At 39.0% G+C, this 13345-nt stretch overlaps 1 protein-coding gene across 2 annotated transcripts in view; it reads right to left on the reverse strand.

The window, feature by feature from the left end:
- Positions 1–13345, reverse strand: part of DOCK1 (dedicator of cytokinesis 1) — a 566139-nt gene that overhangs the window by 386098 nt on the left and 166696 nt on the right. For both annotated transcript variants that reach the window (XM_054033802.1, XM_054033801.1), the window contains exons 26-27: positions 7518–7645; positions 4930–5025 (exon numbers count right to left, since the gene is read on the reverse strand). In XM_054033802.1, coding sequence (XP_053889777.1) covers positions 4930–5025; positions 7518–7645 — 224 coding nt within the window. The remainder of the gene's footprint in view (positions 1–4929; positions 5026–7517; positions 7646–13345) is intronic.

The raw sequence follows: 13345 nt of genomic DNA on the forward strand, positions 1-13345 counted from the left end.
ATAGATAGCAGAACAAACCAAACAAGAAAGTGAGAGGACAAAGGAAGAATACAGACTTGAAGAAGACAGACACTGGAAACTGGGTGTAAGTGTACAGAGTCACTCATGATAACAAAAAGGGCCATGGTTATCTTTCAAAAATCATGGTCCATATCATATTCCAGTAACTACTCATGACTCTCTTCACCTGAGCATCAAGGAGATAATAATAAATAAATGGAGATATCCTATCTCGTAGTATTGGAAGGGACCTTGAAAGGTCATTGAGTCCAGCCCCCTGCCTTCACTAGCAGGACCAAGTACTGATTTTTGCCACAGATCCCAAGTGGATTTTTGCCACAGATCCCTAAGGATTGAACTCACAACCCTGGGTTTAGCAGGCCAATGCTCAAACCACTGAGCTATCCCTCCCCCTGATAAACTGAAACAAATTGGTATTAGTTTTACCAACTAGCTAGTGAGCTTCATTCTCTGACTAGAAGGTGTCTGAAGGTTTTCAAACCCTGGTGAAGACTGGAAAAAAAAAAAAAAATCTAGAGAGAAAACTAAATGATCAAAACAGATTTAGCTTTTATAGCAAAAACACATTTAGGATAAAAATGGTAAAAAAAAAACCCACAATCATTTAAGGGAGTTTTTTGGGGGTCATGAGGTTTCCAGAATCCCTGCAAATGTTAAATGTAACAAAGAAGAAAAAATTAAAATGTTCTGATCTCTAAAATTTGTTACTGTGCTCACTTGTGGAATGTAAGTTTGTGACATATAGTACGTGACAGTGTATCCCATGTTAGACATAGCTATCTGGGCCCATTATGTACAACAGAACCATCTATTGTTAATACTTTTGTTGAATCAATTTAACAATTGTTACAACTGTAATCAAGATTTTAAATAGGGTTACCATTCGTCCGGATTTACCCGGACATGTCCTCCTTTTTGTGCTAAAAATAGCGTCCGGGGGGAATTTGTAAAGCACTCACAATGTCCGGGATTTCCCCCCCGCAGAGCAGAGCGAGCGGCTGGGAGGGCTGCAGGGAAGTCCCGGGCTGGACTCAGGAGCAGCTGTAGAGGAGCCGGATCCGCCCTGCATTCTGAGCCGGCCGCTCCCTTGCAGCCCAGTCCGGCAGCACTGTGCAGGGCCAGACCGGGTTTTGTTGTGCAGGGCCAGGGATCGGGTTTTGTTGTGCTGGGGAGCTCAGCCACGTGTCCGGCTCGGCTGCACAGAGCCCAACACTCTGTTCTGAGCAGCAGGGTAAGGAGGTCAGGGGGCAGGAAGGTTCTGGAGGTGGCAGTCAAGAAACGGGGGGGGCTTTTTGTGGGGAGTGGAGAAAGTTTTGGGCAGTCAGGGTACAGGTAGGGGGTAGGGTCCTGGGGGGCAGTTAGGAGCAGGGGTCTTAGGAGGGGGCAGTTAGGGGACAAGGAACAGGGGGGGAGTGTTTGGGAGTTCTGGGGGGGGCTGTCAGGTGGCAGGGGTGGGGAGATGGATTGGAGCAGTCAGGGGACAGGGAGCAGAGAGGTTTAGATGGGTTGGGAGTTCTGGGGGGGGCTGTCAGGGGGTGGGGAGTGGTTGGATGGGGCGTGGGAGTCCCAGGGGTCTGTCTGGGGGTGGGGGTGTGGATAAGGGTTGGGGCAGTCAGGGGACAAGAGGCAGGGAGGCTTAGATAGGGAGTGGAGTCCTGGGGGGCAGTTAGGGGCAGGGGTCCCAGGAGGGGGCAGTCAGGGGACAAGGAACAGGGGGAGGGTTGGGGGTTCTGGGGGGGGCGGGAAGTGGGAGGGGCAGGGGCGGGGCTAGGGCGGGGCTCCTCCCGTCCTCTTTTTTTCTTGCTGAAATATGGTAACCCTATTTTAAATCATATCCATAAGTTATAAGACAGAGAAAATAAATCTTTTTGAATAGTCACAAATTCTCAAAAAAAGCTGAAAGTGAGGCTTAGTATTAAATTATTTATAGTTTCATAACTAGAGTCTTGAATTATATATCCTCTTGCAACAGCGAACATTTTGCATGTTATATTAGTGCTTATCTACGAATTTCATGTCCTACTGATGCTCTTTGTCTTGTGATCAGAAAACACACTGTATTTAAAAAAATAACCATCATCAACATACCTTTACTCCCTCTGTTTCAAGGCAACTCCATTCTACCCTGAATAGTTGAATTCTGTTAAAATCCCCTTTTGACATCCAAAATGCTAGGCTCTCAAGTACAGACATAGACACACGCACACACTTTGGGGCATACTGCATACTTGTGCACAGTTCAGAACTTGGAAATGTGCATAAAGAGTGTTATCTATGCAAATTAAAAGCACCAACAAAAGAACACCGTGTTGGATATTTATACATAAAAAGCACCCATTACAGTGCATCTAAGAATACCAAATAAAAATCCCACTGATCTTAAAACCAAGTTATGAAAAGAATGCAAAATGAAACCAGTGTTATTTGATTCACTTTTGTCATATTGGGCCCAACCCTGCAAATCCTTGTTCAGACATGTAGCTCCATTGTATTCATTGGGACTACTCAAGCAGAACCACTCAGGAGTGAATATTTGCAGAATCAAGATATAAATTTGTATCGTAATGAACATATTGCCTTCTTTTAAAGAAGCAAGCATCATCAAAAATCTTCCAACATCTTTGCAAATACATAATATCAAATTCCAGATTATTACCAGTGCAATAAATTTTAAATAAGAGGCGAAAAATATAGTTATTTTTTCAAGGTGAAAAAATGATTTAGATTCAACTACTGCAACACCTGTATAGTTATTTTATGTAAGAAATGAATTATATATGATTTGTGATACATTACTTTAAAAAAATGCCATCACCTAAACTATCCTCCTTTATGGTTCTTTGTCTAGAAACTGTTTTTTCTTCTATTTGTTCTGCTATGATCTATTCTCTAATCTAAATTCTAGGTGCAACTTTCAAGTCAAAAAAATTTAATGCATAAATCTCAATCTGATGCTGATCCAAGAAGTGTAAGGTTATGCATACTAAGTATTGGTTGCGTTTCCATCTTACTACTTTATTGACACCACAAAAGTGAATCATTATTGGTTGATTACCGAGAGATGCTTTTAGAAATGCACTGAATTTTAAATAGTAAGTGCCCTCTTAAAAATTCCTGATGCTGTCAGCATTCATTAAATAATTATAGTGTGTTCAGATGTAATGCTTTCAGGCTATGTTCATGTTCACAGTGTGCATTTTTAATACAATTGCGCTTAGTTAAAAATATATATATGCAAGACTTAAACTTGCAAATACATTTTGCTACAGCTAAAAAGGGGAAAAACTAACTATGGCTCTAACAACATAATGCTTCAGAATATATCCTGTTCTGTTTTTGTATCACTTCAAATATACAGACATCATCACAGTTTAGCAGAGGGGAAATAAAATTGAGGAATTTTGATAAATACATCAGCTATATTTCTACAATTTAACCTACAGAAACAACAACAACATTTTGTCTGCATTCTACTATCTATATATTTTATTATATACAAACACACACACACAATCCAATCCTAATGACTTTTGTCTGCTTTCTCAATATTAAGTTTGTCTTCCATATGAATTATAACTACTTTACTTACTCAAGGGTTAATCCTTGTCATTTCGGGGGGTTGGGGGATACAAAGTCATTAACAGACAGCATGTTGTTGGAAGTGGGAAAGCAAGTGCCAATATGATAGCTGGAGAGACAATTAGGAGTAAGAGAAGGTTTTTATCATTCTTAGGGATACAAACACCATTACAGACGATGAAGAGTGGAGGACAGAGGGTGAGAGAGGATGGTGTCCAGGGGACAGACTGAGGACCTAGAAGGATGAAGGGAGATATTACAGTGAGAGACTGGGGTAAAGGAATAATATGGAATTAGAGGAAGAGAGGAGAGAGTTAATTCAGAACATTCTCAATTTTGATTTTTTTTTAAATGATGTAATACAGTACAGAGAAGGAAGAGGTAAGGAAAGAAGTTTTAAGAAGAGAATCAAAGCCATTAAAGTGTGCAGATTGGTAGGAAACATTTCATGATCTCTCCTTCTAGGTTTCCACCAAAGTAATTGTTCCAGAATGGTACAGAACTTTAAATGAATGCAAGCTTTTACACCAATTAAGTACACTGTGTGCATATATGCTTCAAATAGTGACAAACATTTAAAGATTTTTTTAAAAGAAGTTAATAAAGGCCCATATCTTCAGCTGATACAAACCAGTGTAGCTCCACTGAAGCCAAACATCTGATGCAGAATATTTAAGTGGTCCAACAAACAAAATATTTTAAAAGGTAACAAACGTTGTTAAATATGATATCGAGCAAAACTCAACAAAAGTTAAGCTCTTGTAATATTAAGTTATGTCAGTGCATACTTAAATGGATAATCTTGGAATAACCATATTATTTCTCAGGACTTCCATGGGCACACATCCAAGTCTTTGTTTCAATATGAAAGTTGTAATTGCCAGGGCCATATTCTGCAATCCTCCACTTTATTTAAATCAATATGCCTATGTGAGTCATTACCCCAATTGAACCACCAATAATACGAGTAACCATTGGCAGAATTAAGCCTCCAGTCCGATTTAAATGTCAGCAACAAAAGTTTGTTTCATTTACACAACATTTTTAGCTGGTTAAAATCTTGTAATTGCAAAAAATAAAATTAGTTTTGGTTAAACATACCCAATTAAATTCATCATTTGATCACTGACAATTTAAATAGGACCTTTCTCCTCCTAATATAAGCCACACAAAAAATATAATCTAAAACTCTACAGTTTATTTGAACACACAAGAGAGTTACAATAGGTTTTGATTGCTTTTTATCACCGGGGATTTAAATCATATATTATGCAAGGTGCAAGAAGTTGTGATAAAAATACTTTTAAGTTTATGTCAAGAAACACTTACAATGAGCTCTGAATCGCGTCCCATGGAAATGACGGTTCTATTTACTGTCCTCAATAGCTTCTCCATGATTATCTGGACATGTCGTTGTGTTGGTCCCTGAAGAGAAAGGATAATCTAGTGGAAACTATCACCGAAAGACAATCAATACAACTCAAATATTGATGCTCATTATTAAAATCCATCTATCCTGTTGAAACCAAATCAATTATAACTCCTCACAACTACTGCTCAACAAGATGAAAAACAGTCTTTGTTAAAAGCAAAGACTGCACAAAGAAAATAGATTTTTTATTACTGGCTGCTACTGAAAGTCAATTACATAATTAGAGTAATTTAAATAAAAAGCAAATCCTTGGGGGAAAAACACAATGTTTATGGCATTTGGTTAGTTCACAATTTAGTTTTCCAAAGACATTTTTTCACCATTTAAAATCAAAGGTCTCTGATCAAAGTAAACATGGCATACTTAACAGTGTATCAGATAAATTAAACAACTTAACTAAGGCCTTTCAAAGTGATTCTCAATTGTTTCATATATATTCTGGTTTTAGAGGTGATCTGCTAGGATTTTTTTTTAAAGCATTAAAAGTGTGGTGTTGGTGTTGACTGTGAATGCCCTTTGTGAACACATTAGGGATGTATGTCCCAACCTTGTAAGGGGAGGAAGCCCCACAAAGATTGGGGGTAGGGAAGTATCACACTAATATAGGGAACTTGCTTCCCCTACTCCCACAATGTAAACATGCTCCTTAAAAGTTATTTGCCTTCCCTTGCCCTAATGCAACTGTCTTTAGGGACTACTCTATGGTTGTCAACATTTGAAATGTTTTGCCAGACAATTCTCTGAATAGGATATGCTGTAGGCTGTTGCTGGACAGCTGTGTAAACCTGTGAAATGCCTTTTTTTTTTTTTTTTAAATGAGTGAGAAAAATAACCCAAGGATCACCAGTTGCATTTAATTTCCAGAGTCCCCCGCTGGCCTAGGTGAAAAAGTATCCCGCATCTCCAGTACATGTATGTGCAGCTATTGTTCTGCAGCACCCAAGCTTCCTGATGGTGACAAGCTGGGACTTTCCTACTCTGTGTCCCTTCTCACCTTCTTTTCCCCACAGCTCCTCCGTCTCCCTTTTCTGTCTGCATACAGGCATCAATCATCCGGCAGCTCAGCAGCCCTCTCTCACCCAATTGTTGGTTGGCTTTCTCAGTAACAGAAGCCAGCTCCTAATTCTGCCTCCTAACCCTCATACAGACCTTCTCAACTGTGTTCAGCTCAGCAGGTGGTGGAGCTGAAAGCCAGTAAGTACGGCTTGCTGAGAGAGATGCAGACAGCAAAAAATGGGGAGGGGCTGCTGCGCTGTCAGGACAGAAACTCATCTTTTTAATGTAATCTGCTTCCTGATGCCACAGAATCTGGGATCATAGAAGAATGCAGTTACCAAGGACAGTTTTTAAAAAGTTGGAACTTGCCCTGGCCAAAGTGTAGGTAGCTATGCAGCTTATGTATAGGAATCCAGACTCAGGCAGCAACCCTCTGGTCCAAAAATCTTTATCGCTGGCAAATAACTGGAACGGATTATAGCTCCCCACCAAAAGAGAGAGATTTGTATAGTTACTGTCTAGTCAATAAAAAAATGTAATCATGCAAATGACACACCCACAACTGCGTAACAGAAAAAAGTTGTGCAGTTTTGCATGTGTAATTGTACAGCACCTTTACATTCTGAATGGATAGGACTGTTCAACTTCCCTATAATACTCAGGCAGAAGGAAGCATTGTCAAGTTATTTAGTTATATCTTGGGAGAATTGGCTAGAGGGGGGCTGTTTTATTTTATTGGGCTGTCTGAAGAGTAGCCTACTTCCCGCAGATTGTTTTTAAATGTCATAGATCACACGGGGATATTTCTGTACATTTTAAATTCCTGACAAATTGTTCATTCACACCATCAAACCAGCATTTTGGATTTTCCTATAACTTGAACAAGTCCTGTTGCTAAGAAAGTCATTTAAAGCTACTCTTTTACAGTGACTTGTAAGAGACTTTTTTTTCCTGTAGTGAAATTTTCTGCTACAAATTTCAAACAGCACACTCAGTTTTTATCCTCTTTAGTTGATGAACAACTACCAAAGGACCAAAAGCTGGCCCAACAAACCAGCATCAATGCAATGAAGAGGTTGAAGAGTTCATGTTCCAAACTCAAACACTCCCCAATGTGGCAGCAGGTGCAAGGGCTGTGGAGGAAGGATGCTCAACTCCTGTGAGTATCTGACCAATATCTGGAGTGGTGTTATGGGATGAGCTCCAGAGGGAGCCATATTTCATTTCCTCTGGGCCAGAATAAAGGTTGTCATAAGTGAGAAACCTTGGGGCCAGAGAGCAACATGGTGAAAGAGTAAACATCAGACAACACCACCTCACCTCCGACCACCACAATAGAGGAGGAGAAGAAAGAAAAAGAAAGCAAAAACTCAGAACAAAAATAAATGACAAAAACTAAGTCATTGCCAGCTTTACTTCATGATCACTCCTATCACTCGCAAGACATAGTATTCTTAAGGTCTAATTGGTATGAACATCAGTTACTAACCACATCTTTCCTGTAAAGGACTTCCAGGATGTTACTAAGCAGTTGGCAGCAAGCCTCCAAGTCTTCCTGCCTTTCCAAATGATACTTCAACTGATCTGTCATCATTGGCAGCAAGATCTCCCTGCAGTCTGCACATAAAGATACAATGTTACAAGTATGTCTTACATAATTTCATAGTATACACACACATATGTTGCAAACAGATCAAATATTTTAAACAAAACTTTCAGGAAAAAAGTTAACTTCCTGGAAGACAGAAAGCCAGACCAAATTTTGGGCAAAAGTTTGAAAACCAAAAAACCAGACAGTCATAAGTAAATGCAAATTGACCTCTTTATAGCAGAGTACAACTGAACAGCAAAAAAATCCCTGCAGCAGTGAGTCTCAGAGCCCAGGTCAACTGAGTCAGTTGGCTCAGGCTTTGAGACTCGCTGCCACATGTCTTTTATTGCAGTGTAGACATTCCCTAGACAATCTGAAGTATAAAGATTGGAACACGCTTTGTCCCAAGGCTCCAATTCAGCAAGGTACTTAAGCATATGCATAACTTTAAACACACGACTACTTCTACTTATGATAACTACATGTATTTAAGCATTGTGATCATGCAAATGACACACCCACAATTGAGCACAGGGCACTGCATAACGGAGGGAAAAGTTGTGCAGTTTTGCATGTGTAACAGTACAGCACCTTTACATTTTGAATGGATAGGATTGTTCAACTTCCCTATAATACTCAGGCAAAAGGAAGTTAGCATTGACACAATCCGGTGAACATGTGCCCTGCAAATTAGGCTGCAAAAAGAGTGGAGAGTTTTTTCCATTATGTTTTTGCTTTAAGGTAGTGGTCCCCAATGCAGTGCCCGCGGGTGCCATGGCGCCCACCAGGCCATTTATGTGTGCCCACCTAGTGCCCAGCCGGAGAGAAGCCGCAGCCCCGCGCCTGCTGGGGACAGAGTTCTCTGTGGCTGCGGGCGCCGGTGTTCTCTGTCCTCATGGCTTCTCTCTCCTCTCTGGATTCATATATTATGTAATATTAAATATGATGTTTTTCATATTATTTAATGTACAAATACAAAATAAGCCTTGAAAAATTGTTGGCACCCGCCACACTCTTCTGAAAACATGAATGTGCTACCAGCTACAAAAAGGTTGGGGACCACTGCTTTAAGGGGAAGGAGGATGTAGCCAAGGAGTAAGGAACGATCCTGACTTGCCACAGAACCCTTAATTATGAGTTGGAGCAATGCAGTGATTTTTGTGGGTGTCCCCATCCCAACTGAGAAGCAGAGATGGTGGTGGAGAGAGCAAAGCTAGATGTTTCTTGTCAGAGCTGAAAGAACAACATGGGCCCTCGAGGTATTCAATTGGGGACGGGGTGGGGGAGGGGAGAAACAGATAAAGAAGACACCACATTCCTTGAGGAGAATGCTGCTTCACACTAATTTTTCTGAATTTCCTTCCAGGACAAGTAATGATATTGGCCACACAGAATGATATCACTGCAACACGAGGCAACATCAAGTCCTAATGTATCGCAACATCACTCAACTATGTGATGATGCATGCAAGCAGCCTGGTACTGAAATTCATGGGATTTTTTTTCCAAACAACACTTCCTGCATATTAATCTTACAGCATGTCTGAAAATCCAGATAGTTTTGTGAAACATTTTACTCTCCTTTAGCCACGGACACACTTTCCAACCATCTCCTTCCAAAGCCCTCTCCCACTGCACACACCCAACATTTATTTAATATTACATCCACAGCCTTTCTGGCAAAACAGTGGAGAGATCTCTCAACAAAGCTCATTTGTGTTACACCTTGGTCACCCCGAGAGACTACCCGTGCAGAAGCATGAACTCCACCTGAATGGTTGAGCACAGTACCTCTATGTTACACAAGGGACTAGGTTATAAAAAAAATGACAGGCAGCATATTTTTCAGAAAATGTCACATTCACAGGAAAAAGGGAAAGTAATATAGTTATGTTTTAATACTGTTTTAATTAACGGCACGGCTAATATTTTATAGTCTCACAAATAATGCATTAATTATTAGCAAGTACTTTCAATTAGCTTCAGACTTTTTTGTTTCCAACAAAGGAACAATATTCATCTTTACAGAGCTAACAGCAGAAACTCTTGAATGCAGTATTTCTGTTTTTCTGATCCTTGGTCATTTAGCCTCTGGCATAAGGCTTCAAGGACGAAGAATCACAGCTTGAGAGTTGAAATGTTTGCCTCAGGGCACACTATTAGGCCTGCATTGTATATCCACAGATAAATGTTGTCATTATAGGGTTCGATGTACCTTACAGGTAAGTATTAGCTATAGATTCACATTTTTAGAGACTAGAAAGCTCAGGGGATGGTCTACACTTGAAACGTTCATCAGCATAGCTACATCTCTCAAGAGTGTGAAAAATCCACACACCTTAAGAGATGTAGCTATGCCAACCTAACCCCTGGTATTGACAGCACCAGGTCAACAAAAGAATTCTTCTGTCAACTTAGCTACCGCCTTTCAGGGCAATGAAGGGAGAACCCCTCCCGTTGCTGTAGTGAGTGTCTACACTGAAGCTCTACAGTGGCACCGTTGCAGCTGTGCTATGGTAGCATTTTAAGTGTAGACATAGCCTAAAAAGTTAACATAGTGTAACAGTGGCCCAAACTGCATTTCAGTTTTTAAAAATACAAACAAAACCTTAAGGGGTCTTAATAATTAATTAATCAATAATAAATATTAAATAAATAATAAATAATAAATTATCAATATTAATTAATAAATTAATACGATTTTGTGTTACCCAGCAGACAAGAAAATGTATACATGCATAACAAACGTTAATAATATAGCACATTGACAGAATCTTTCATTGTATCTGAAAGCAGTTTATGTAATATGAAGTCGGACAACACTCCTACATGGCAGGTAATGAATTGTAAGTATTTAACCTAATAGTCTGCTATGAGTTTTTCAAGATACATGATCCTAAACCACATTCACTAAAGATTATGGCAATGAAAAAATGGGGATATGGGACACAGAAGAATATCTTGCCATCAGCTAAATAAGAAAAGTATTAGAAATGTTGCTAAGAAATAGTCTTATAAATATTAATCCAAACTTTAATTTTCCTGTGAAGCTGTTTTGAGGTAATATATTGTAGATTTTTGGAAAATCTATCACAAGGTGCAGCCTTTCAGATCTGTTATGGAGGAGGTTATACATACGGTCATAGGTCTGACTGACTAAGTATGCTTTAATATGTTTAACTCCTAATAAGGAACAAAACAAATGGCTCCTTGAACACTAGCTGCTGTAATGTATTCATAAGCAATTCAATAAGATTAAATTGTGAGGGACTTCATTTACCTCAGACTCAAAATAGGCATCTTTTAAAAAAAAAAAAATAACCAGTTTGTGGAATACTGCTTTTAATGAAATGAGTAAAAGCAGGATTCTGACACACGGTTGGCAGGCGCTATGGAGAAGTAACTGTACTAACTTCCAGAGCCGGCGCTAGGCATAAGCCAACTAAGCAATTGCTTTAGGGCCCCGAGCAGCTCAAGGGGGCCCCCTATTAATTATTAGTATGCGTTTGGGGGAGGGGAATATTCCTGCCTAAGGTCCTCAATAAAGTAGCACCGCTGCTGCTAACTTGTCTTTGTGAAGCCTCTGGGTGCATCAATCAGTACCATTACAAAAGCCCTTAATTAGAGATTGCAAGTTTCATGTCTCTTTTAAATCCTACTACTAGAGAATGATCACAGATCAATGTAGTATCTGCAAAGCACGTGGAAATCTAAAATTGCAGTTATATCAGTTTGGAGTGGGTTGCCTGGAGCTGAGACTGATCAATAGTGAAGGTAAGCAAGCTGATTTTCAGAGACAAGGAAAACAACCTAATTGATTTGTCATATTACTTCCATTTGAAATTATAAACCTCTATACTGAGGGCTGGCTCCTTTCAAGTAGCGAAGAGGACTTGACAAAATTTCTCAGTCATCATTTCAGTGGATCTCTGCCTTCCCGAGAACCAAGCTGTGAGTAAATGAACTGTTGAGTTTGTAAATCTTGCAGGTTATATAACATGAAGATAAAACAAGGAGTCAAGGATGTCTCAGGTGCACCATCCATCAATATAAGTCACACACACACAAAAAAAGGTTTGCACAGAAGGTAACTCTGCTATTGGATTTGGCCTTAGCTTTATTTCAAAGGCTTCACTGAAAAAAGTTATTCACTCCCATACTTGTATTTGTTTGGGACAGTAACATTAGTTAATTATAGTTATACTACTTGGAAATTTCCTACCCAGACACCATAGCTTTCGTAGGCAAATAAAGGTACATTACAATCACAGTCATCACCACGAGCTCTTTCTGGGATCTGCTGGTACCCTCTACCTAATTATGGGCGGGAAACACTGCACAGAAATAATTCTATAGTCTAAAGCTTATTTTCCAGCAGTCTGAAAGTAATAAATATCAAGAACTAAGAAAATGGAAGTTCTGATTATGATACATTGGAAGATATATACATAAAAAGCGTTTCACAGTAGTAGTGTTTAGAGGGTGAGAGTGATTTTTGTGTCAATAAACACTTCCACTTCCAGCACTCAAGGAGCAGACCTAATATTTGTGCTGTGAGGCAAAAGTCTTCACCTTTGGACTACAAATTCACCTCTGCTGATAGCATGCATCACAGCTAGAGCAGGTTGAAAAAATGTTTACAAATTTTTTTCCTGTCAAAAACAATGCCAGGATGGAACTAAACATTTTGAAAGGTCTCTGCTTCATTCTGTATTAGAATGAAAACAATTTTCAAAACCTCAAATTTTTCTCACAAAACCAAATTGATGTTTTCTAGCCAGCCCTAATTACAGGCAGTATGACCCAGATGTAGCAATCCAAAGATAATTTCAGGCAAATTATTTTACAACCAGCACTACAATAATATGGTGTACAAAGCAGGTGATGCCTTAAATGCATCCTTCCTACAAACCTGAATATTATTCTCAATATTTTATCATCTATATTTAAATGATCAGAAAGCACAGAATAGCAAAGGTTAATCTTTATCAAACTGCCTCTCACGTGTACCTCCCAACACTGATTAATGAACAACCTTAATAAATGTATAGTCTATATCACTACTCTCCTGTTCAAAAGCCAGCTCTGAAGGTAGCTCATAAGTATGATACACAATGATTACAGACAACAATAATTCGACATCTGTTCTTCCCCTGCTGCACTGGTATATCCCACAATGATTAATGTCAGGGTAACGTGCACTGAAAATAAAGTATTAATCTTTATAAGAGGACACTCAACGGGCATTATCGGCTTATGAATATCCAAGCAAAAATATTTCACCACAACACTGATATGGGAACTTTGTTACAGCAAACTGCATGAACATTAACGAATTTGTCAGTTTAAAACATTTATTTTTATGAACACCAAGTAGTGTGTTTTTTTGTTTAATGTGACCAAACAAAAAATTAAACGATCCATAAAGTGACGTTAAATAACTTTGCTCCCATTATATAGCACTGAGATAAAGATTAACATTTTTTTATGAGAATTAAACAGTAAGAGTGCATATAAATGATGTATGCTTTCTATTAAACTTTTATGGGCAAGCAATTTTCTAATAGAGAAATCACCTGATTTTTCAGATTAAAGCCCAGAACTCACATAATTCAGTTGACACTTGGCTTTGTTTTACAAAAGAGCTCAAGTTACAGAAAAATAGTTATACCATGACAATGCAGATAAATCATTAGTATAAAACCGAATCTTGGCGTTTGAGTTGT

This window comes from Malaclemys terrapin, chromosome 7, assembly GCF_027887155.1.
Source record: "Malaclemys terrapin pileata isolate rMalTer1 chromosome 7, rMalTer1.hap1, whole genome shotgun sequence".
NCBI lineage: Eukaryota > Metazoa > Chordata > Testudines > Emydidae > Malaclemys > Malaclemys terrapin.